This window comes from Ananas comosus, linkage group 5 (genome assembly GCF_001540865.1).
Source record: "Ananas comosus cultivar F153 linkage group 5, ASM154086v1, whole genome shotgun sequence".
Taxonomy (NCBI): domain Eukaryota; kingdom Viridiplantae; phylum Streptophyta; class Magnoliopsida; order Poales; family Bromeliaceae; genus Ananas; species Ananas comosus.
Window position 1 is genome coordinate 3,543,305 of NC_033625.1, and position 22,061 is coordinate 3,565,365.

A 22,061-nucleotide genomic window follows, 5' to 3' on the forward strand; every position below is an offset into this window, starting at 1 on the left:
TGATTGTTAAGCAATTCCGGCAATTGAAATGGAGAGAAACAAGAAAAGGAGCGCTGATGTGTCGTTCGGAATCTACGCCGAACTGCACATGGAAGAAGATTGCCAAATTCTTCGCGGAGTTGATGGGTGGTGGGAAGGCGGGCGGAGATATGGGTTTGTCGGATTGCAGACTTGTCCAGTCCTCTCCACCCCCCCGAGGGGAGGAGCTTTTCTTGTCTGTAATATTCTCCGGTGCAAATTAACTTCATTACCCAAAATAAAAAATAAAAAAAAATAGTGGAGTGATCTAGAACTGTAAAATTAGTGCGAGTGGGAAAAAAACTAAAATAAAAAGTGCTTGATAAGGTTTTACACTTCCTTTAGACAAATAGAAGAAAGAAAGAAAGAAAAAAAGACAAATTAGAATAGTTTTTTTATTATTATTCTTCTATTTATTTATCCAAATAAGACCGAGGAAATAATGAAGGAACAGTAGTGCGTACATGTACCTGAATATTTCATTTGAGATGTTGGTTTTGCGCCGCGCGAGTACTGCTTAGAGCACAATTGGCTTAATTTAGATCTGTTTGAACTCGATCTGTTCGGAGAGGAAGTTAAACATAAAGAGAGTCAAGGTTAGGGGAGGCGCTACATGTGTCACTTTAAAAACTATGTTATCTATATGTGCACCAAATCTTCATATGATGAGATGATGATACGGGAAGAGGGAGTGAGGGTCATGCATGATCTTGCGCAAGACCGCACAGCTTAACCATAATCAGCGCATCGACGTTCAGGCCTATCCTCTTCTTCTGCTTCTTCTTCTTCTTCTTCTTCTTCTTCTTGTCGCTCGACCGATTCTATATATTACTGATGAATATGGATATATGGATAGGCCGGCACGACGATGCGGTGTCATATGGAAGCGTTGCGCGGTCTTGAGCAAAAACATGCATCCCAACATGCGAAAGATAGAGATTTTAGCGAGAGAGAGAGAGAGAGAGAGAGAGAGAGAGAGAGAGAGAGAGTCTCCCTTTATACGGCAGCAGTCCTCGCTGGATTGCGACCTGCAGTCATGGCCTTTGAGCTTGAGAGTGGAAGACTGGTAGAGATGAAGTTGAGGGGGGCAAAGAAGTAGGAAAATAAGTGCAATTTATGGATCTAAGCCCCCCACATCCCTCCCTTAAGTTGCACCTTTTCTATCTACTAATTACTTTGCTTTAACATTATTGGCAAATTTTATTTGGCTCTATTTCTGTCATTTGTTTTAGCGGTAATTATTTACAGTAAATATTTTAATAATAATAAAACAAATTGAAACCTTTACAGCAGCAGAATTGGAAATATGATTTTGAGTGTGAAAAAATAAGAAGATCAGAATTGCAGATTCCACTTTTTTTAAAAAATTAAGTTGCTGAAAGGAAATTTATTATAGTGCTTCTTCTAATATTACTTTACGTTCAAGAGAAATTTCATTGTACTACTCCAATAGCAACATACCACACACACAACATTGCGCCTGTAGGACCACAAGCCTCAATCGACTTCTACTGACTCGATAGCTTTGACATATTTAAGCAGATCAAATGATCATTTCAATTCAAGTAAAATTTGTACGATAGTCTCTTAAATCACACATACGCTATAATTTGATATGCACGTAATTGTGAGTGAGTACAGCAAAATTCTTCGTATTAATTAACACGGGACCACAGTAATTATATCGTGCGCGATTGGCAGTTCCGGATTCATTATACCGCAACTCGACCATCCCATCCCCGCCTACTCGGTGTCTGGTTCGAATCAGTTTCGACAAGCCGCACCACTCCCCAATTATTGCGCACCTGAAAATTTACGTCCCGGGGTGAGCGTGTGTAAACCTCCTATCGAGATCGTTAATTCCAACACACCCTGGTCTCTTCGCTTGTGCACTCCCTGCCGGATGCACTTCGTGCGTCTAACTGTTTTTGATGCTTGGGTCGGACTATTGCTGGCGCTACGAAAGGAGAACGTAGTCGAGCATTATTTTTCGTAGCCGTGCACGCTGCAGCGTGCGAGCAGGTGAGAGGAGCACGGAAAGTAGGTACACCTAGCTTTGCATAAGAAACAAGCTAGCTCTCTTGCACACCACACGTAGCACACGCACGCAAAAAAAAAAAAAAAAAAAAAAAAAAAAATGTACACCTTTAACGAGCTCTTNCCCCCCCCCCCCCCCCCCCCCTTTGCTTCTCTCACGTCCTTATCCAACACCACCTTAGAAGCAATGCAATGCAAAGCAAAAAGTGGTTTAAAGTTTATACCGACCGCACCTAATGCAGTTTGGCTATAAATTTAATGGTCGGTATTTAAAATTTCAAGTTTAATATTTAATTACTTTATATAAAAATTATAAAAAAAACAAACATAAAGTTATACTGTTTTAAATGAAGAATATGGAGAATTTAATCTAAGGCCGTTTGAATTGAAGAGGCTACGAAACAATATCGTCAGAAAACTTTTTGTAGTATAGCTAGCGGATTTACAGTTTAGTATCCTACAAATGGCTCAGAGTTACATCCTTACCATTCTGTGGTTTTTAAATATTGTTTCCCGGTAACCTGCCCTCAAATGTGACGGTAAGTTTCCCATTTTACAAAAATGTCAATTAGTAGTACTGTAATTTTCTTACTATGTAACTTATAAAATGTAGATTTTGCTATTGTGTATTTGTTCCACTGAAAAATGGAGAGGGTTGAAATGGTTTAAGACGGTAAATATCAACTTTCATTGTTTAATTTATCATAACTTTATCTTCGGCTGAAACTCAAGCTCTCTAAAATAACGTACGAAAAAAATGAGAACAAAATAAACAAAAATATTAACTAATTTTTCATATCTCCGGTTTTTACACTATTCACTTCTTGCCAAATAAATAGGATAACTAAAAAAATTTTAATTTTACAGCTACACAAACAAACAGTAGTTTTTTATTTTTTTATTTTTTAACATCTACTCTATTTTAACTCAAAAATTTAGCATAAATTGAGTTTTATTTTCGGTGAAGCAAACACGTGGTCGATGACTAGAGAATAGTAATAAGTGCATATGAACTGCACTGGGAGGGAGGAGCTAGGGTGAAGCGTTCTCTTGCTTTTTGAATGCTTGAAACTTAAATTTCTAAGCTTACCCCAACCCTTTCTCTCTCTCTCTCTCTCTCTCTCTCTCATCTTTAAAGGGGCCAACTGTGAAAAAGTTACTATGAATAGTGTGTACTGGTGGACTTTTAAGAGAAGGCCAGTTTTCCATGGGAAGTGGAGCCATAATATGAGGCAGGATATGATCAGAAGAGTGGTGATCATATTCATGGCAGGGGCTAATTAGTCTCTGTTGACATAAGACAATTTAGGGTGCACAAATGATGAAAGGGGAAAGAAACTTTTGCAGACACCTTGTCGAGAAAGGTGCCCATCTGATGAAGGGCACAACCCCTGGATTCATTGAGTAGCTAGGGCTCTTCTCCTTCTGTGATGGGTGGCTGTAGGGTCATCATTCCTTTCATTGTGTTATATATCCAGCAGCTGCAGGTCCTCTACTATTTGCTAATTAACTAGGTTGGAGTAGGTTAATTTTCTAAGCATATCTCATTCTAACCAAACAAACAAGCACTTTTTTTTTTGTGAAAGAGAGAGAAAATAGCAAGTTATTTGTTTCGTTTATTTTTTTAAAAAATAAATATTAATAAAAATGTAAAATGATTAAACATCAAATTTGAAATATTAAGTTCTCAGCCAATCGCACCAGCTACAGTTGATAACAAGAGTTAATATACTTCCAAATGATTTGGTGGTTGGTACCCGATGTCCCAAGTTCAAATTCTAATTGATTCACATTTCCAGTTAAGTTTATTTCTAAATGAAATAAACAAAGCGGGTAGCGCGCTATCTATCTCTCAAAAAAATATACTTCGAAATGACACTACGCTAGCTCCAACTTTAAAAATGAACTCCGAGTACTAGGCTGATTAATTTGCCGTATTTCTTCGAGCAAGGTGATTGTTTGTGTATATTGTAGGTAGAAGCTGCTAAAATATAAATGCATGTATACGAATATACAGAAGCGATATATATATTACTGCATATGCATATTTAGAAATAAAAAGTTTAAACAAGAGGAAATTTTTCTTTTTAATTGATTCATGAGCAGTCCCGTTCACAACATCTCCGTCCCCGCTTATACAGTAGTTCTTAAAAACCTAGTCAAAACCGTAGGTGTTTTCCCCTGCATCAGTCCTCTAATTACAAGACCAAAGAATAGTCAATTCGACTTGTAATGTGGTGAACCACATGATTAACTATATGAAATTAATATCATATCATTTTACAAACCACGCCCATTAACGTCATGAATTAATTTTGTATCATTTTTCAACAAATATCAGACCCGTCTGGTTCGTTAACTTTTCTTGAACAAGTTCATTTGACATGACCGGCCTTACATATTGATACAACGACCAAAGGTATTAAGCAAGCTGAGTTATGTCTATATATACGGAGCACTAAAGTTGTTTACTTCCCCGTTATTTCCGGTGATAGATTAGTCAACAATTTACACGGTTAAATTTAATCCAAATTATTTAAATTTTTTAATTTTTTAATTTTATAGTATTATTTGTTTATTAGCCAAATGAATCAAATGATCTCAAAATTAAAAAATTTCAATAGGTCATATATAAGTGAATTTAAGACTAGCTACTTGACACTAGGATAATAACATTTCAAAACCATAAAATTTAATTTCTAAAAACATTAAATAATTTAAATCGTGCTTGACAGTGCCAACTATCAATTTGGATTTTGCATTGCCAAAAAATGATGTGAGAGTGAGCTCTCGCGTTTATTTTTAAAAACTTGTTATTGTATCATGGGCTCAATCGCTAGTTTATTGGATCGCAACCAAGATACCTAAGGATATGTTTGGTATTGATCACCATATAACACTTTAGGCTAAATACATAATACATATAGAATGAAAATAATAAATCAGTGGATTCGCGAAAATTATAGCATAAGGGAATCAACAAAAGCACAATATAATATTACATATGAATTTATTGTGTTTTCTCACCAATCTCCCTGAAGTGCAAGTATGCTACAATTGCTGGCTAGTTCTTTCGCAGCCTTATTTCACAAATAAAAAGGAGAGAGGCCGTCTCTGGCATAAAAGGTAAAGAATTTTGTGTTTGATACTCGAGATTCTATATTCGAATTCTGGTGTATTCATATTTGTACTTAAGTTTATTTCTAAAATTTTAAACTAAACGAATAATATGCCATATATATTTTTTTTTTAAATCAAGAGGAGAGAGCATCAAGACAAAAGACCGGGTCAAAAGGAAATAAAAGCAAAATAATATTTTTTTTTTTTAAAAAAAAGTTTGATGGCTGGAAGCTTCTCAAATTTATGGCTGCTCGAAGTCTCGAACGCGTCGCACGCGGTTGAGACTCGTAAATTAATTCAGCGTAGGAATCTTCGGCCCAGCCCAGTGGGACGGGAAATGGATTCATGCACCCGGTGCACCCACACAATTCTGCACCAGCAATATATGTTATGCTACATACATGGCCCCCATCAGTCCCCCGTTTATTAGTTGCGCAATCAATTGGGCTGTTAAATCCCCATTTTATCTAACTTCTTAATTTTTTGCTGATGTATAACTAATGTCATGTGATGAAGTAATAAATAGCAGTAAGCTACAAATAACATTTTAAAATGGATAGAATTTTGAGTTTGCTTTCATATAATACCATCTAAAATATTATTCGACATAAGACGAATTTAATATATATATTAATAACATTTCGACTAAATTACATATCTGGTTCTAAAATTATAAGATACGTGTATTATGATTCTCAATAATTTAATTGATTAAATATTAACACCATAATCGATGACGCAATAATAATTAAAACGTCTTGCCTCTTTTATACCGGTAACAAACGGTTCAGTACATCAATATTTAGCCAAATAAAATTTTATTGACACAGTTTATAAAATTTCGTAGATATAATGTCGGATCATTGGCGCTAACTATTAATCCCAAAAACTCGAGCTGTCAAAAATAAGCAACCAATTTACTTAAAGCGTACAGATACAGCGCCCGCGAGTATGACTCGGTCCAATCAGTCTCACGCCACTTCGAACATGACTCGATCCAACCGGCCTCACGCCACTTGGAACAAGACTCGGCCTAACCGGCCTCACGCCATTTCGAACATGACTTAGCATAACATGACCTCCTGTCACAGAACAGGATGCTTGCTCATTTAAGCCAACATGTAGGAGTGGACCGGGAGCAGGCAATAACTTGGGAAGCAAGACTCGGACAGGAGGGACTAGTGGATGAGCCTCTGCGGCCCTGGTTTCACTTCGTCGCCCATTTCTCGACTCCTCGTGCGTTCGTCGGCGACGCCATGAAAAAATCGGTAGGAAGGAGTGTCAAGAAGGAAGAAGCAAAAGGAGGAGGAGGAGGGGGAGATGTTGGCACAGCAGAAGGGAGCGGTGGTGATGTGGCGATGGGGAAGATAGCGGCCGAAGTTGGGGAAATAATGGAGGGAGGAGCGCATCCTTACGATTTCCGCGTCTCCGGCCCTCGCAACCTCCCCTCCCCTAACTGGAGAGATCTCATCAGTTCTAACTGGTAATTCTCTATTTGATCGGTTTTATTATTTTTTTTCCTGATTGATTCAGAATGGTGTTCGGTTCCCAATGCAGAACAATGTGTGGTTTCGTTCATTCCCTGCATAAACAGTTGCATCAATCTCAATCCTGTTTGTTTAATAGGTTAAAAGATTTGCAGTAGTTGTTGTTCATAATTGTCGAGTTTTCGGATGCGAAATGCACAAAAGTGTAGTTGCTGGATGATGCTGGTTTTGTTTAATAAAATAAGATTGTATAAATTGAATAGGTTGCATGGTAAAAAAAACTATGTAGTATGAACTTTGGTTGCCCTGCTAAAGAAGTAAATCTCTTTTATCTAGTTCACGAATTGCTTTTTAAGTTGCATTTCCATGAGACATGCCTGTTTATTTTAGTGAAGTTTTATATCCGAATATCCCAAGTATATTCTGAACATATCTGGGGCGGTAATTGAGTTCAAGATCAAAATTGACGCAGTATTTCGTGCGAGAAGGTAACTTGGTCCTCTGAAATTTAAAAAAAAGTATAGCATGCTTTTTGAGTCCCGGACCTCATTCGCTTTCAATTTTAAGTGCAGACGCAGGTTCATAACTGAGCAGTGCTTATACTTGCAGGAGGGATCCGAAATACAAGCGGATGGCGATATCATGCTTCGTACAGGTTGCGTACTTGCTCGAGCTAGATAGGCAAGAAAACAGAATGGGCGATGACGGTCTCGCCCCGAAGTGGTGGAAGCCTTTCAAGTATAAGCTGGTGCAGGTTCTCGTTGACGAAAGAGACGGTTCGATTTATGGCGCCGTTCTTGAATGGGACCGCTTGGCTGCCATGTCCGATCTCGTGGTAATGAGACCGCTTGGTGCCCCCAGAGCCGTGCTTGCGCTCAGGGGAACGCTTCTGAAGAGCCCTACTGCGAGAAGAGATATCGAGGATGATCTTCGGTACCTGGCATGGGAGAGCTTGAAGGGCTCGGTGCGCTTTAATGGAGCTCTGGATGCGGTGAAGCATGCCATCGAGAGATATGGAGGTAACAATGTGTGCATAGGCGGGCACTCGCTGGGAGCCAGCTTTGCGCTTCAGGTCGGCAAAGCCCTTGCAAAGGAAGGTGTATTCGTGGAGTGCCATCTGTTCAATCCCCCGTCGGTTTCGCTTGCCATGACCCTACGGATTGCGGGGGAGAAGGCTGGCAAAGCCTGGAAGCAATTTAGAGCCGCGAGGGCTTCCAGCGATGGAATTGTTGCTGCAGCTGCAGTAGAAGGGAATAGAGTACGTGCAGAAGCTGAGAAATGGATGCCGTATTTGTACGTGAATAACAGCGACTACATTTGCTGCTACTATACAGATCGCTCGGGAGCTGCAACTGATACTTCTCCCGACAAACCAGAAACGACAGGTAGTAGCAGTGCTGCTGCTGCAGCCGCAAAGCGGATTCTGTTGTCTAAAGGGCCAAAGAAGTTTCTAGAAGCTCATGGGTTGCAGCAATGGTGGTCTGACGATATTGAGTTGCAAACGGTTGTCCACGACAGCAAGCTCCTGAACAGGCAGCTAAGGTCGCTGTATACCGCCAACCCGCAGCACTAACACCTATATAAGGCAGCTAGTGTTTTTCTTCTTTGGAGTTCCTTGCACAAGCAGGATTGATTGTAAAGATTTAGTTCATGTGGGAGGAAAATGCGACATGCACCTCGCAACTGTAATTACTTCTTTTTAAGTCAGTGTTCTATTTGAAATCGAGTTACTATTGCATGTGGTTAGCCAAATCATGATCCTAGCGTTTGCTGCTATATTACTCATGGTAACAATCTTGAATTGCTTTGTTTCCTGCGTCGAGCAACCACAGGTTAATTCATAAAGGAACTAGTATTAACATATATAGTGCAATCGCGCATACATGGTGAATAATAATATCTCCAATTATGGCTTGCTTATTGATGCTTTTTCTTGACAATTATCACAATATAAATCTCAACCTATAATACATGCCAAATTTATCACTCTGCAACAGCTCTTCTTGACATCCATATTAACAATCAAAGATACAGGGGAGAAATGTAACTCAAATGGGAAAAAAAGAAGGGATAAACCATAATCACACAATACTATATATCATCGATCAGAAGAGATTACTTTTGCTTGATAGAACTGAATAAATCCTTGATTGAGCGATTTGGAGTGTCAGCACGTGCAACAATCTCAACAACTTTGTAGAAGGACTCTGGGCACTCCAACGCTTCGACTGCAACATCTGCCACCTGATCTCTGGATATTGAACCTTCATAGAGCGTATCCTACAAAGCATGTCGATCGAAATTCAGGGGAACTTCAAAAATACGACCGAAAGAGCTAGAGGCAATTCGAAATTAATCAAAAGTTACCTCCGGTTCCATGATTATATTTCCAGCAGCGGGTTCGTCCCTTAAGCCGCCGGGTCGTATAATTGTGTAATTAATACCAGATTTTCTAACGTATTGCTCGGCCTGCAGTTTTGCTATTAATGTCAGTCCAAACACATTGAGAACAATATAAGCTGGATTCAGGATTTGGCCCATCGCCGCTCCATTGACCAGAATTGAACTGATAAGTATGAATCTGTTCACCCCAGCTTTCCGACATGCCTCCACGAGGTTCACCGTGCCGAGGTTGTCTACCTACATCCAAATGCTTCTCTGTTTGTTATGGTCTAGTAAACCTTCTGATATGGTAAATTGAAACTCAGAACGACTTAGCGGCTATGCATCTGCAGCAAATGTCATCTCAATTATGGTTTTCATGATTTGAGTCTGCCATGCATGCTTCACCTGAGAAAGGAGTTTTTTTTTTTTTTTTTTTTTTTTTTTTTTTTTTTTTTTTTTTTATCGACTAGATGTGTCTCAAATTCTTAGTAGACCTGACTCACTTCAAACTGCGCAGCTTGACAAAATTCGGCTCACATTATGTTGCGGCTTTGACAAAATTCGGAGAGATTGTAAACGAAAAATTTATTGGGGTTTCGCGCTGTTCATTGTAATGAGCTGCACTTCTCCACGAGTGTAAACTCAACTAGCTAGCATCAATCCTAATTCAACATGTCCAAAGCATCGAAGCATTATATACATTTTCACAGGAATCTCTTCAAAACTAACCTTCCAGGGGGCAAAAAGATCCCACGATCGCCTGAATCCTGTAGCGCAAACCACGGCGTCGGCGCCGCCAATCGCCTGGGCCAACTTGTCCGCCCCCTCCGTGACGTCGGCCCTCACCTGCCCGAGAATTCAGAGAGATCAACAGAAATCCAACTTCAAAAAGCTAAAAAAAATTTCTGGAGCTTTTGCCGAAACTGACGAGCTGCAGGTCGGGGCTCTGAGGGAGGCTGCTTCCGGCCCTGTCGAGGTCGGTGGCGCCCGCCCTGACGGCAAACCCTCTGGACAGCAACTTCTCCACGATTCTCCTGCCAGTCCGCCCCGTCGACCCCGCTACAAAAATATTCCTCTTCTTCTTCTCCTCCTCCCCCTCCTTCTCCTCCTCGAGCTCTATCGCGTCGGAGCTCGTAGCCATAGCCTGCATCTTCGGAGGCGAAAATTTGATGACAACGGGGAAGGCGAGAGTTGAGTAAGGGATAATAATTCTACGGAGAGCAAGCATTATCTTTTTTTTTTTTTATTTTTTATTTTTTAATCAACGTTTTCAGCGTATTCGCTTCTGTATCGCCTATCCCTCACTCGTTTGTAAATCGAATGCTCGAGTTTGGGTCGTAATTAACCGAACTCGAATACGATCCAATCCACACTATTGTGAGCGATTCTGAATGGAGTAGGCTCCTCATTTGTAAATTCTTTTTTAATTTATATTCCCTTGGCCTTACATTTTTGGAATAAGATGATGTGAATTAATTAGTAATTTCATCAAATTTAATAATTTACATTATTTTGGACTAAAATTTAATAAAATTTTTAACTAAATTTTTAAGAAATGAGAAGTTGAACTGTTGAAGGGATGCGTATTGAAAATTTTGAAGTTGAAGGTTCAGTTTCACAATGGCCTATAGTTGAGGGATCTCCGTATATTTTCACCTTCTGTGAAAATTTTTAATAATGGTTAATGGAACTACAACATGCTATATATCATGGATTTTTTTTTTTTATTTTTTTTATTTTTAACTGCGTTTTCACACACCAGCTGATCCCTCAATATAGGCCATTGTTACAATTCAGGTCCAGTCCAAATCCATGGAACCAAAAGAATATAACGTAACTATTAAAATACATATAATTTAAAAGCTCAAATTTTTGACCCATTAGCATTTATCAGCGCTCCACTATCTCAACATTCCAAATACCAATCTTTGAAGCTAAAAATAGTACCATTTCTTATCGGATTTGCTAATTGTATAGAAGACGAGCTTTATGATTAAATTAGATTTTAAGAATTGAAAAATAACCTTGAACCAAAATCGTAAACCGAGAAGAATAAACCAAGAAGAATAAACTGTTTTATGATTGTAAATAAATTATATAAGCACTTTAAACAACTGCCAAAAAAGCTCAGCGACATGGTGAACAGGGTCAGCCAAATTCGAAAAATCAGACTACTTAAGTGGTTAACAAGAGATCCAAGAGAAAACTTTTTGAGCGATACATGCTTTTCTTGTACATCGAATAAAGAAACTTGGATTAGAAAATTAAGATGACAATTAGTCCTTTTCTAACACACACACACCACACACATGCGCACAACATAATTATTATCAACATTAACCTTATAAAAGAAAGCTATTACAGAAGCAGACATCATTAGTACTATAACCATGAAACATAGAGTTAAGAACCACCAAAAAGCGCGACAGCCGTAACTATATTATATAGACCTAATTAAAGAGTAAGAGTTTCATGCTTAAATAAAAAGTGACAACCAGAAGAGAAAAAAAAGAAGTAGAAGATGGATTAGTAGTGCCATACCCAACATGAAAAAGAGAGAGAGAGATAGTAACACAGTATCATCATGGCAACACTAAGCCACTCCTCGCGTAAAAGGAGCAAACAAAACAAAACAAAGCAAAGCAAAGCAAAGCAAAGCACAAGACCGCACGCTACAATGCTCGAACACCGTCGCCAACAAAGGGAGGCCCACCGCAAAGGAAAAGGAAGCATCCTCCTCTCTCTTTGTTCCTATTGCCCTTTTGCCCCCACTTCCATCCCTTATCACTAGACAAAGCACTATTCTCCCTCCCATCCATTTATCATGAGGCATAAAGCCGTAACGGAACGTGGGGCAGAAAAGGGCGCACCGAATCATCACACTGCACAATAGCAACAGTTCATTCTATTAGATTTTTAGCAAAAGAGAGTAAGATTCCTTCTTTAAGATTGTAACCTTGCTACAAAAGTAGTTGCAAGGGGGAAAAGAAAAGATTTACCATGCATGATTGTTACTGCTCAGCTGCCGGAGTTGTGCACTCCGAGTTTCTTTACTTCTACTTTGAGTGATTTCAGGTACCGAACAGCTTCGTCGAGAACGGCAGGGGTATCCATCTGGTCTCCACCCGGGATAATTCCCTTAAGTGTTCTCACCATCTTCTTCATTCTCTCCCTCTTTCGCTCGCTGTTGCTTCCATTGCTTCCGCTTCCGGAGGGAACATTGTGGCTATAAGTGGACTTCATCTTGCCAGCCTTCCTTCCGTTTGACGACGAGCATGACGAATCTGGCGAGCTGCCGCTACGGTAGCTCGGGGTCCTTCCGGTGCTCACCACATCGTCTTCCTCCCCTTCTTCCGAACTCAACAACGCATCAATCTCTTCCGTATCCTCTTTGTGGTACTGAGTCGAGTAATCTTCCTCGTATTCGTTGTCTCTGTAAGTGCTTTTTCCCGCCTCATGGGCATGAGTTCCGTAGACGTTGAAGCTTGGGGACCCAAATTTGTGGGCCAAAGAAGGGTGGAACATGACCCTGCTTTTGTTGTACGTCTGATCGAAGATTACAAAGTTCTTGGGGCAGGTCTCGGAGGGCTGGAACTCGACTTGGTTAAGCGGAGCAGGAAAGTCATGATAATTCCTGCCTACGAGAGAGTCGTCGAAGCCAGGGGCTACTGCAGGGACACCGTTATTGTAAAGAGCTCCTGCAGGGGGTGGAGAGGTCGTTCCACCAAAGAATCTAGGGTCACTCTGCATTAGATCGCTACTGTGTTTAGAACTTTTATGATGTAGTTGCTGTGAGCGATCAAATGGCTGTGACTACCGGAAAACCGTGGATTTTTCTCTCGAGTTCTTGTTTGAAGCAGAGTCGCCGCTTAGCAGGTGAGGAAGGAGCTTATCTATCGCGCGTCTGTCATTCCCAAGACTTTGTTTCTTCTCCCTTTGCGTTGCGATTGATGAAGTCTGAAACCAAATTTTGCCGTGTGTTTGACGAGTCTAAAAGCCAAAACTGATCACAGGTTGTCTACTGATTCTACGTAACGGGCTTAAGTAGCTGGCGGAAGTATTCAGCCTACATTGGAATACCAAAGCATTAGTGGAACCATATCATTGGAAGCACAATAGTATAACATAAAACGCCTACCGTTGGAATACCAAAGCATTAGTGGAACCATATCATTGGAAGCACAATAATATAACAAAAACACTAGGTCTACATGCATGTAAATTAACTTACGAATAAACAATAGATATAACAAGCAACAGAGTTTCTGCAAATAGATATGAATCAGAGCAAATATGTATCCAACAGAAGTACATTAATCAGAAATAATTTTTTGTACTCGAATCGTGGATAACAGGGGTCAAATAAAGTTCTATTAATACATGAACACAGCGCATATTTATGTCGAATGTCTCCATTTGAAGAAGCAAAACTTGCTTGTAGGGAGGCTACGTAACAGGCTTAAGCAACAAGCTTAACTCTGTTACAACCTTTTGAGACAAAGATGTCGACATAGATACATACAAGTAACTGACCGTCCCTAAAGCAAGTGGCAAAGGGCTTGGTGGTTGGTACCCGAGTTCCCAAGTTCGAATCCTAATTGATTCACATTTTCCAGCTAAGTTTATTTCTAAATGAAATAAACGAAGCGGGTAGCGTGCTACCTATCTCTCTCCAAAATAAAAAATAAAAAAAATAGATACATACAAGTATTTGTATTCGTATACTAATTATAAACATGTTAAGCTACTCCACACGCGTCTATATTTCAATATACACAACAAGCATGTCACTACATTTCCCTATGCTTAAAAAGGTCTCTCATACAGTTATACTCCTCTGCTGTAATATGTATATCACGAAACAGATACATACATTTTCACCCCTCACCATTTTAATGTAGCAGTGCGATGCACGGACGTATCAGAATCAGTATCTGATTGGTAACAAACCAAAGAACATGTACTTACGCTGTAAAAAGATTTACAGCAAATGCAAAATTATAAGCAGTTCGAAGAAGAAGAAGAAGAGATTGAAACAATTCCAGTTTTTAAAAAAGTTTTCACCTGACAAATTCGGACTAGCTGGGAGTAGGCGACGACTCGTGCTTTCATAATGATCTCTCCAACCCTAACCGTGCGATATCTCGTGAGATTGAGCGCAATGCACATTCTCATTCCCGCAGAACCAAAACCAACCAATTCCCCCCTCCCCCCACCACCCTACAAAACGAAAAACAACCGTCTCAGCAGTTGAGACCGGGAACTCGATCTGATCACCTGCAAGCAAACCAAAAGGAACGATCGTCGTCACGACTTCATTAATTTGTGTAAAGCAATCCGAGAATTCGAAGAGATTCGGAGCGAGAGAGGGAGAGTCGAAGCTCACAGAATGACGCGGAAGAAGACCACCAAGCGGTTGCTCCCGAACAGCCACACCCACGGCATGTTGTCGTTTAAAACTTCTCTGCTGCTGCTGCTGCTGCTGCTGCTGCTTCTTCTTCTTCTTCTTCAAACCCTGTAATTTGATTGATCGATCTGAGTAAGAAGAAGAATCGCGTGAATTTAAGATGAAAGGATATTTGAATTGTTTAGAGAGAGAGACCCTGCGAAAATTCGAGTCTCCAAATCCTGGTAAACAGAGGAAGAAGAAGAGGAGGAGGAGGAGGAGGAGGTAGTAGTCGAGAGTGGCGTGGGATTTTAAAGCCCTTCAGAGGGTATAAAAAGAGAGAGTTTCCTCTTTTTGTTTTAATTTTTTTTAATAAAAAATAAAAAAATAAATTTTTTTTAAAAAAAAAAAATTATGTTTGTTGGGGTGTTTTTTTTTTTTGAAAAAAAAGAAAAAAAGGGGACGATGGAGGGAGATAATGAATGAGGGCGTGGGGGCGAATGGATGAGTTTTGGGTGCGCGTGCCCTTCCTCCCCCAGTCCCCCCTCTCTCTCTCTTCTTTTCTCTTCGGGCGCTTGTCGTGTGCGTATGCATATGAGACGAGATGATATGATATGTTTCTCTGCACGAGCGGGATGGAAGAAGGCCTCGGCGCCGTCCGATCTGGCGCCTCGGAGGGCGAGCCCGAGATCACCGCCCGGTCGGGGATTGGAGGACAGCCGTCGGATCGAGGGCGCGCGCGTGACCGCGGATTCGCTTCCTCTTCCTCCCTCTCTCTCTCCCCCCTTCCCTTCCCTTCATCCTTCTGTGGGGCCCGCGTGATTCGGGGGACGTCGTGATCGCTGTCTGATATTTTGCTGCTGTCGGAGAGAGAGAGAGAGAAGAGAAGAAGAGGAAGGAGAGAGGGGCGGGGTGCTGACTGCATGCACCGCTGCCCGTGCACCGGATCTATTACTCTCCTTATCTCATCTGCAGGCAGCAATTCTATTCCACATACATATCTCATAAAAAAAAAATATTTAAAATTTTATAATTTGAACCTGTTGATAGAGACTGAACTATAATATATATATATAAAATTCGATTACTATACCTTTATAAGTATATACCATTTTATATTCATAAATTTTCGACCGTTAAATTTAAACCTTTTAACTATTTTTATCCGTTGGATCATACTATTCAACCACCTACCTATTTAACTTTAAGAACTACTAGCAACCTAATCGGAACACTTCACTAAAAACTTGCTCAAAATATTTTTAATAAAATTCAAAATTTTATTTTCTTTCGATGCAAAGCATAGCTGTAATTTATTTTTATTCTATGGAATGTTTTAGTTTTATTAAATATAAATATGAGAAGACAACAGAAGCAGCAGAGGCGGGAGGGGCCAGCTAGCCGAACAAACAAAAACAAGGAGGGTGGGAGTGCATGCATTGCATTGCATTGCATTGCATGATAATAATAATTGAAATGGATGGGAGGGGAGGGGGGAGAGGGCAGAGGGGGGTGGAGGGGCCATGATCGTAGTCATTATATCATCCTCGCGTCGGGCGCATAAAGGAGGGGGGGTGAGGTGGACCACACCGACACCGGGAGGAGAGCTGGGTGTGATACGGTTGGGTGGAAATACGGAGTGGACAGCCAGCCCCAGGCAGGCGACGCCGCGCGGCCGCATACCTCCCCCTCTCTCTCTCTCTCTCCCATCCATCCCCCCACCCCGTTTTTGTGGGGCGCCTTTTTTTATTTTTATTTTTATTTTTTTTTGCCATTTTTGTCCTTCTTGTCTTGAAAAAATTTCCGAACTATGCCTCGCGAACTTCTCTTCTCATTACGATCGAACTTCTTTTAGCTTTTTTTTTTTTGTCGTAAAATTTTCAGGTAAAAAGATACATCAAATCTCACATAATTCATGCTAAGTTTGTAGTAGCTATAAATATAATTTTGTTTGGCGGGATATAATTAATTTGTATAGTTGTATATAGCTAAAAATTATATTTATAAAATTTTATCACTTATATATGAAATGGTGATATTATTTTCACCGCTTATTTTTTATTTTAAGTTGCTAGATCTTTTCAATTGATGTACTTATGATCGTGATCAAATTGGATATAAGTTTCAATCATTATAGTTGAAGTTGAATTCAAATGCATCAATTCGGACATCAAATTAAATTTATGTATAGTTATAACTCAATGCGCGCAACCAAATAATAAACTCATGTAGGACTGACCGTCCGTAGAGCAAGCGGCAAAGAGTTTGATGGTTGGTACGTACCCGAGGTTCCAAGTTCGAATCCTAGTTGATTCACATTTTCAGCTAAATTTATTTCTTAATGAAATAAACGAAGTAGGTAGCGTGCTATCTATCTCTCAAAAAAAAAGAAAAAAAAAATCATGTAGGTAATCGGCACCAAAAAAGTGGGTTATGGTGCTTCTGTAATTACAGTTTGCATTACAACTTTATTATAGCATTAGAGTAGTAAGCTGTTGATACTTGTGAAATCACCAAAACGGATGCATTTAGTCTTTATCAATCTAGGCCAAGATAGAATTTGTGGAATAAAAAATGCGACTTTCCGTAACAACTAGTAAAGACGGCTTAGTAGAAACAAATGATCCATTCATATTAGCAAAGTTGCATTACTAGGGACAAATAAAGTTGATTAAACTTTAATTTCAGTCGACAGTGAGAAGATCCAATAAACTTATCTATCAATTTTGAGGGTAACAAAAATAAAAAAAAAAAGAAAAGAAAAAAAGAATGAGAGGGATATCTTATTAACGAACGAACAATTTGAGCAAGTGTGGGGGTAGTTTGAGATATTTTATTAAAGAATGGGGGACAAAAAGGGAACGGGAAAAATAGAATTCGAAAAAGTCCCGTTTGTGGTTAAAAACCGACCGCCACCATTGATGAGCCCGTGCGATGGGGTCATCATCATGTTCATGCCTTTTTATTTCGATTTCGATTTGATCTCGATTCCATTCCAGCTCCGAGCTGTTGCTTTTTATTCCCCCATGGATAGATCCTCTCTTCGATTCTTTGGATACGAGGATATCTATTCCATTTCCATCTTGGTATAAGCCCCAAAAAAAGGAAAAAGAAAAAAGAAAAAGGAAAAGAAAAGAAAAATTTTGAACGAAAATATAATAAAAAGAAAATATTCAAAAAGCTGGTTGGGCAGCTCCCAGAATCATAATTTGGAATGATGTGAAACGTGAAGCAATTTTACCTCTTCCCACCGCTTCTTAGCTGGCTTAGTAGTAATTACTACCTCTTCGGCCTCGCATGTATCCATAAAGGTTTGGTTTTGATGTCGCAAGCAGCGGATACAAGCTTTTCAGTTTTCCTATATTTTGTGGCATAAATAAATAAATAAATGAGCCGATTGTTAGCGAGATGATCTAAGGACCCGTTTACGTCAAAAGAGATCTTGAAAGCGAAGCGCGAGTTCGAGTTTTTAGAAACTAACTCGGCCCAAATCAAACAGAAACTTCAACTTTGAGTATGTATTTATTTCGCGGCGAATGAGTTGGGTTTGAGCGAGTTGAGCTAAGTTATTTGAGTGGTTCAAAGTTGCTTAAAACATTCGACTGAGTTCGACTAAGAAGCTTTTGGATTTCAAAACAGAAACTCCAATAGAGAACTTGTGTAGTTCTGTTACATTTATGGAGGCATTGAGTTGTTCGACTAAGAAGCTTTTGGATTTCAAACCAGAAACTCTAATAGAGAACTTCTGTAGTTCTGTTGCATTTATAGAGGCATTAACGACCTAAGCTAAGCTCAGCTTGGCTCGAAATTGATCGAAGGCCTATCTCGCGCTTGATTTAAGTTGAGCTGGAATAAGTTTGTGGAAACTCGAGCTCTGATGGTTAGGTCAATAAGGGAGGAGGGGAGCTCATTTCATGCACAAGCATAAAAGTACATAGAATTAGAAATACATAATTGTATTCACCAGCAAACATTTGCATTGGGTGACTGATTCACGGTTGACAAGGAAGATTGTTGTGAATTTATATGAACTTATATGTCGGAAGAAATAATAACTAGAGTAAATTAATTGACAGATAATATCCACATACCAAATACGTTCTCGACGCGATCCATGTAAAGAAAAAGGGGTTGGTTGGAGAAGATCAAAGAAAGAACTTGTTCTTCTTCCGTAAAAAATTCTTCTAATAATACCAAACCTAATCTCTGCAAATAAAGCATGCCGTACTCTTATGTTTACGAGCTAAAGTTGACTAACTACAGGTCGCGACGCACAAGCCCCGTATGGTCTGTGAGGCGAGGTCACAAGTTTCAGAACGATCTTAGCTTGTGAATTCACCTCCCCTCCACACATGTTGAGATCTGTGTACAGCCCGAGGTCTGCGGTTTGTCGTGGTCATGGGCTTAAGGGATTGGATTGAGGATCAAAGTTTGTCAGATGCAGTTTTCCCTGAAGTTTGGAGTTGATCAAGTAGTTCATTTGTAGACACTCCACAAGTTTCCAGTCTAGAGTGAAGGACCACGCCGAGGGAAAAAGCAGCAGCAGCAGGAGAAGGAAAAGAAAAAAAAAAAAAGGTCTAAATTTTGATTGATAGAGCAATGAAGGGAAGAAAATCAACTCCAGAGTGCTCAAAATTTTGGGATTATCTAGAATTCCGAATTTCTTCAAGGATGATATACTGTCAACAGTCTTACTGGAAAGGTTATTAAATGACTGCATGAGATTTTGAGTGACGAAAAAGGAAGTTTGAAGTGTATTGAGAAATTTAACAGCAAGATTTGTATGATATTGAACTATAATTTGCATTCTAAAAGTGGGAGAATGTTGGGAAAAGGGTTTCAATTTCACAGCCCTATCAGGGTTTATTTTTCAGCCATGGAAAAGAGCAGGTATCTGAAAGAATATAAAAAGCTTTAATCCGAAATGTGCACAATTCACGAGATTGGGCATACAACAACTGTGGCCTGCTTGGAGATAGTTTAACTGAAATACTGTAGTATCAAAAAGCTGTAGTGACTAGTGCTCACAAGAGAAATCCATGGAGTTATCGATACAAATATATGACATGATTGACGCTAAATCCTAAGAAAGAAAAGAATGGATTTTCAACAGAACAAGCAGTAAATGCCAACTGAACCAAACATTGTCCTCACATTCTGTATACGAGAATTTAGTAACTAGAATTGCCTATACAGTGTACAATTACAAGATCCGTCGTACACTCCCCGACAAAGAAAGATACCTATTAACAAAGGAATGGAAGGAAGAAAGAAAAAGAAGACAATTTAAATTTTATATAGGACTTCCTCTATTACTCAAGCAACTAGATGTCTTAAAGAATTTTCAATACCCGAATTTAGCTAAGACAACAAATTGGATAGAACTTAACCAAAGTACTCATACTTATTAACATTGACAACATCTTAATAACAATCAGGTCATGTTTGGATGTGGAATAAGATTCCGACGAAAACTTATTCAGTATAAAGATGTCCCTGTGTAATTGTTTGATTTTTACTCATTGAAAGGTCTTGACATACATGCTTTTGGAAAATAGCATATTTCACTTACAGGTGATTTATCTTATTCTGAATAAATGATTGGAAGGCCAAATATGGTATCCATTGTTAAGAGTTGATTACACTCATCTACCAAATTCTACATGCTTCTTGAGTAAATCAAAAGGATATACCGAATAAGATGCTCGTTCATCCAAACAAATATCCATCGTGATAACTATCTCATTATGCATCTCCAATCAAATACCCAAGCCAAATAATTTTGTAACAATCAAACATATAGAGTAAATCAGACATTTACATGATCGAACTTAAAACAGTCTCTTCCCGGAGAGGAGCTTTATACAAGATGAACAAAGATACAATTTGATCTGACTGGTCTGCTATTTAACAAAATAATCACCTGTCATTTGTTTATATGATGAAAATAATGCCATTCTTTTTCCTTTTGATTTTCATAAATGAATCATACTTCCTAATCCCCTTTATGGTGGGACAAGTGGTATAGGGATATGCAGCCACTTGTTGAGTTGATGTATGGCAGCTTGGAGATGATGCAATGAGATAGATAATGAGTCAGTTCAAGAGAACGATAGAACAGGAAAAGGATGACAAAGAAAGTTGAAGTCAGAGAGATGGTCATGGTACAGAGGGTTGGACAGTGGATTGATTCAATTGTAGTACTTACACTTTGAATAGCAAGCCCTTCCAAAACCGAAGGAAGGAAATAACTTCTACTAGGGGCCTGTTTAGATACTGGAAATAACTCATGAAGCATATAAGAACTAGATGAAGAAAACATCACAATAGTGTGCCAAAAGAGAGAAAAGGGCCAAACTTCGACATTCAAACTTCTAATGACATCTCCACCTAATTCTTTTCTCTGGACCTTGTTCAATCAAGAGATCCTCTTCACTCTGATGTACCAAAAGAGCCGCATTTGCCATGATTATATCATAGTAATAGAGCATGCTCCAAATATGCTAACCATCTAAAATGTTAATTACCACAGAGCACTACAACAGAGAAAACACAGTGAAAGAAAGAAAGGCGACAAATCTTCCGCACTAACAGAGTTCTCTTCTTAAAAAACAAATCTTCAGTAATTTGAGGATCATTAAGATCCATTCAAGCAAGAATACATATTCAACCAACTACTTTAGGGTCTAATAATTCTGATAATACTTTAGTCCAAAAGAAAGCGAAGATTCCGCAATTCTAATGAAAGCTAAATGCAAAGTGATTCTTTTTTTTCATTGTTCGGGAATGCGAGCTCACCAGAGGTATCCGGGGACCTTGATGCGGATGAAGAGCATGGCCATGACGTAGGCGAAGGCGACGGCGGCGACGCCGAAGGAGGCGAAGGAGAGGCGGACGCTGCGGGCGCGGTTGCGGTCGAGGGCGAGGTCCATGAGGATGAGGCCGAGGCCGCCGAGGAGGAACATGAAGCCGGAGGAGAGGCCCTCGATGATGTACTGGCCGTTGACGCGCCCGGGGAGGAAGACGACGGGGCGGACGGCGCCGGTGAAGCGGTCCTGCGTGCTGCCGATGCCGGGGGGCTCGACGATCACGTCGTAGACGAGGCCGGATACCACGGCGAAGTAGGTGAGGAGGACGAAGGAGAGCACGGCGGCGGAGGAGGGGAGGGAGAGGGACGAGGGGAGCTTGAGGCGGGTGCGCGGGGCGCGCAGGAGGGAGTAGGGCAGCACGCGGAGGACGTGGAGGATCGGGTCCAAGGAGTCCAGATCGGAGGCGGCGGCGGACGCCCCAGCGCCGGCGCCGGCGCCGGCGCCTGCGACGGAGGAGGAGGAGTGATCGGGTCGGTGCCGCATCGATGCAAAATGGGTTGTGCGCTACTGATGCGCCTTGCGGATCTGTTAATTAGGGTTGGAACTTGGAACTACAATGCTGTAGACTACCGCGTAGAGCAGTAGCCCTGACCTCACCCCGAAAATTTACGGATGGATCGAGGGTTTAAGTCCGAGTTTGGTCCAAAATGGTCGAGCTAGGGCAGGTCAGTTCTGGATGAAACGGAAAAAAGAAAAGAAAAGAAAAGAAAAGAAGGGCAAGGGCCTATATTTGTTTCCATGAATCTCAGTGGTTAGAAC

At 40.1% G+C, this 22,061-nt stretch overlaps 4 protein-coding genes and 1 long non-coding RNA gene across 8 annotated transcripts; 1 reads left to right on the top strand and 4 right to left on the bottom strand.

Moving 5' to 3' along the window:
• Positions 1–1,108, bottom strand: LOC109710060. Its single transcript, XR_002216273.1, has 2 exons — positions 489–1,108; positions 1–242 (listed from the first exon to the last, which is right to left on the bottom strand). It is a non-coding gene; the product is annotated as an uncharacterized LOC109710060 (long non-coding RNA).
• Positions 6,258–8,400, top strand: LOC109710101 (GDSL esterase/lipase At4g10955-like). The gene is made up of 2 exons (XM_020232540.1): positions 6,258–6,658; positions 7,272–8,400. The coding sequence occupies exons 1-2, from the start codon at positions 6,273–6,275 to the stop codon at positions 8,233–8,235; spliced, it is 1,350 nt and encodes a 449-aa protein (XP_020088129.1). The 5' UTR covers positions 6,258–6,272; the 3' UTR covers positions 8,236–8,400.
• On the bottom strand, positions 8,543–10,369 carry LOC109710102 (uncharacterized protein At2g34460, chloroplastic). Of its 2 annotated transcripts, XM_020232542.1 has the most exons (5): positions 9,976–10,369; positions 9,777–9,893; positions 9,252–9,302; positions 9,030–9,131; positions 8,543–8,942 (listed from the first exon to the last, which is right to left on the bottom strand). In XM_020232542.1, exons 1-5 carry the CDS (start codon positions 10,273–10,275, stop codon positions 8,778–8,780), a joined length of 735 nt encoding a protein of 244 aa, XP_020088131.1. In that variant the 5' UTR covers positions 10,276–10,369; the 3' UTR covers positions 8,543–8,777. The 2 variants fall into 2 exon arrangements, with proteins under 2 accessions (XP_020088131.1, XP_020088130.1); XM_020232541.1 differs by having other exon boundaries at positions 9,030–9,302; positions 9,976–10,364.
• Positions 11,360–15,302, bottom strand: LOC109710103 (transcription factor bHLH144-like). 3 transcript variants are annotated; one of them, XM_020232544.1, is made up of 6 exons: positions 14,650–15,302; positions 14,434–14,562; positions 14,112–14,324; positions 13,936–14,016; positions 12,047–13,113; positions 11,360–11,929 (listed from the first exon to the last, which is right to left on the bottom strand). In XM_020232544.1, the coding sequence occupies exon 5, from the start codon at positions 12,795–12,797 to the stop codon at positions 12,066–12,068; it is 732 nt and encodes a 243-aa protein (XP_020088133.1). In that variant the 5' UTR covers positions 12,798–13,113; positions 13,936–14,016; positions 14,112–14,324; positions 14,434–14,562; positions 14,650–15,302; the 3' UTR covers positions 11,360–11,929; positions 12,047–12,065. The 3 variants fall into 3 exon arrangements, with proteins under 3 accessions (XP_020088133.1, XP_020088134.1, XP_020088132.1); XM_020232545.1 differs by having other exon boundaries at positions 13,921–14,016; XM_020232543.1 differs by lacking the exon at positions 13,936–14,016.
• LOC109710480 (oligosaccharyltransferase complex subunit ostc-like) lies at positions 20,935–22,009 on the bottom strand. Its single transcript, XM_020233087.1, has one exon. It carries the CDS (start codon positions 21,783–21,785, stop codon positions 21,228–21,230), a length of 558 nt encoding a protein of 185 aa, XP_020088676.1. The 5' UTR covers positions 21,786–22,009; the 3' UTR covers positions 20,935–21,227.

Excerpts from the sequence above, each read along its gene's own strand:
- LOC109710101 (XM_020232540.1), top strand. The coding sequence starts at position 6,273 with ATGCTTGCTCATTTAAGCCAACATGTAGGAGTGGACCGGGAGCAGGCA. Across the intron at positions 6,659-7,271 it reads GATCTCATCAGTTCTAACTG|GAGGGATCCGAAATACAAGC; the intron begins GTAATTCTCTAT and ends TTATACTTGCAG.
- LOC109710102 (XM_020232541.1), bottom strand. The coding sequence starts at position 10,275 with ATGCTTGCTCTCCGTAGAATTATTATCCCTTACTCAACTCTCGCCTTC. Across the intron at positions 9,303-9,776 it reads ATCTTTTTGCCCCCTGGAAG|GTAGACAACCTCGGCACGGT; the intron begins GTTAGTTTTGAA and ends ATTTGGATGTAG. Across the intron at positions 8,943-9,029 it reads ATATAATCATGGAACCGGAG|GATACGCTCTATGAAGGTTC; the intron begins GTAACTTTTGAT and ends CATGCTTTGTAG.
- LOC109710103 (XM_020232543.1), bottom strand. The coding sequence starts at position 12,797 with ATGCAGAGTGACCCTAGATTCTTTGGTGGAACGACCTCTCCACCCCCT.
- LOC109710480 (XM_020233087.1), bottom strand. The coding sequence starts at position 21,785 with ATGCGGCACCGACCCGATCACTCCTCCTCCTCCGTCGCAGGCGCCGGC.